Raw genomic sequence first — 2,500 nt, 5'->3', positions numbered from 1 at the left:
TGTAGAGTCATTTCGACTTCCTGTGAGAAACTCGGGACCTTAAGCTGTAATGATCTCATTCGTTGAAAGGGATGCTACCAGAATTATATAAGTTGTTCAGTCATATATTTTTAACCCATTCTCTCTCTCTCTCTCTCTCTCTCTCTCTCTCTCTCTCTCTCTCTCTCTCTCTCTCTCTCTCTCTCTCTCTGACAATTGTACACCTAGGAATTTTTTTCTTAATATTTGTTTCACTTTACTCATTGCATTAACACTAAAGTATCTATGCATTCTCTTAGTTTACTAGCCACTTATGCTGTAATGATCTCATTCGTTGAAAGGGATGCTACCAGAATTATATAATTGTTCAGTCATATATTTAACCATACTATATCTAACTCTCTCTCTCTCTCTCTCTCTCTCTATCTCTCTCTCTCTCTCTGACAATTGTACACCTAGGAATTTTTTCTTAATATTTGTTTCACTTTACTCATTGCATTAACACTAAAGTATCTATGCATTCTCTAGTTTACTAGCCACTTATGTCTTTGCCATATATATATATATATATATATATATATATATATATATATATATATATATATATATATATATATATATATATATATATATATATATATATGCATATATATATATATATGCATATGAGTGTTACGAGGACAACGTTAAACCTATTTTGAAGTTATTGCATAATATTCATTCAGTATCCTTGAACACATTTTGCATAACTTGATTACTCACTTATTTTAAGTAAATCTGACCAACAATCTTTGTATGACTCCAATGAACATGTATAAACAAAACAAAAATAGGTTTTTAAAAGTCAAGTATTGCTTTGTCCGGTGTCTGAAAATCTTGAAGTACTAGTCGATGATTGTAAAAAGAAAGTTTATCAGCTGAACGGAAATTCGAAAAGTACAATCCTTTTTGTTTCTACGTTACTATACCTCTCTTTCTCACTTTTTTTTCCTTTTTAAGCGCTTTATTCAATCCTTAAATTCTGAAAAGAAACAGAAATAAGGCCATATTTTTGTTATTTACATTTATCCTCACCTCCCTCAAAACTCATACTTTCCGAATTCTTTGTCATGGGAAACTTTTTACACTATGGAAACCTTCACTTTTAGAGATTTGGGTTTTTATTTTCTTCATATCGTAAAGGTCATTTAACACTAATTAATAATGTGGTAATTTAGGGGATTTGAGCGAGGAAACGGGGATATAATCTCCACTATCAATTAGACCAGAAGCATTGCGCTAGTAAATCGGCTTTGCCGCTGATTATTCGACCAACAAGTTGAAGCAATCTTCGGTTTGGTCGCAACTACGAAGGAAGATCACCAAGGAGAGGCAGAAACTGTGGCTACATAAGATCCAGAATATCCAAAGGACGCTATATGAGTCTGAGATCCGGATGGCAAGATCTTCGGTGTCTTTTAAAATTAAAGTTCTATAAACGTAATTGAGGCAGATGAGGTGGATGGTTCCAGCCCAAAATAATTCGAAGAGGGTCTGGAGGAATATTGGATAGGGTCAAAGACACTGCAGTTGGGAGGATTGTCGGTATGGGGTTGTAAGTATTTAATTGTCAATGTTAAATGGATTGTTCCTCAATATATATATATATATATATATATATATATATATATATATATATATATATATATATATATATATATATATATATATATATATATATATATATATATATATATATATATATATATATATATTTATATATATAAATATATATATATATATAATATATTTATACATACATACATACACAAAAACACACACACATACACACACACATATATATATATATATATATATATATATATATATATATATATATATATATGTGTGTGTATATGTGTATGTATGTGTGTAATCATGCAGCTACAAATGTCGCAATATCAAATTCACGCCACCTCAGGAATATCCCCGATGGAGAATTATCACAGAAGGGAATTTATAAGTGATAAATAGATTGGTACTGCCGGGTCACGATCCTTCGACACAGAACTTACCCAGTAAGTGACCCAGCAGTACCAGTCCATTTATCACTTATAAATTCCCCTTCGGTGGTAATTCTCCATCGGGGATATTCCTGAGGTAGCGTGAATTTGATATTAAGCGACATTTGTAGCTTCGTGATTGTATATAAATCACAGTGATAAAAATTTCATATATATATATATATATATATATATATATATATATATATATATATATATATATATATATATTATATATACATATATATATATACATATATATATATATATATATATATATATATATATATATATATATATATATATATATATATATATATATATATATATATATATTTACTTACTGATATATAACTAGTCCCTGCACCAGTATAGACGTCTGGATTAAGGGACGACCAGGTAGATATGAACGACCTCACATAAGGACTAGAGAGGTCCACGATTCTGAAACCTGTAATGTTGACAGCTCCAAATTCCTT

The 2,500-nt window shown here is 29.9% G+C and overlaps 1 protein-coding gene across 1 annotated transcript in view; it reads right to left on the bottom strand.

Moving 5' to 3' along the window:
* The window catches only part of LOC136830233 (glutamate receptor 1-like), a 252,374-nt gene that overhangs the window by 58,006 nt on the left and 191,868 nt on the right, over positions 1-2,500 (bottom strand). The window contains exon 7 of the mRNA XM_067089536.1: positions 2,366-2,500. This exon is cut by the window's right edge and continues 30 nt beyond it. Within this exon, the coding sequence (XP_066945637.1) occupies positions 2,366-2,500 (135 nt within the window). The remainder of the gene's footprint in view (positions 1-2,365) is intronic.

This window comes from Macrobrachium rosenbergii, chromosome 4, assembly GCF_040412425.1.
Source record: "Macrobrachium rosenbergii isolate ZJJX-2024 chromosome 4, ASM4041242v1, whole genome shotgun sequence".
In the NCBI taxonomy this organism is placed as follows: Eukaryota; Metazoa; Arthropoda; class Malacostraca; order Decapoda; family Palaemonidae; genus Macrobrachium; species Macrobrachium rosenbergii.
This window is presented reverse-complemented; position numbering and strand designations above follow the sequence as displayed.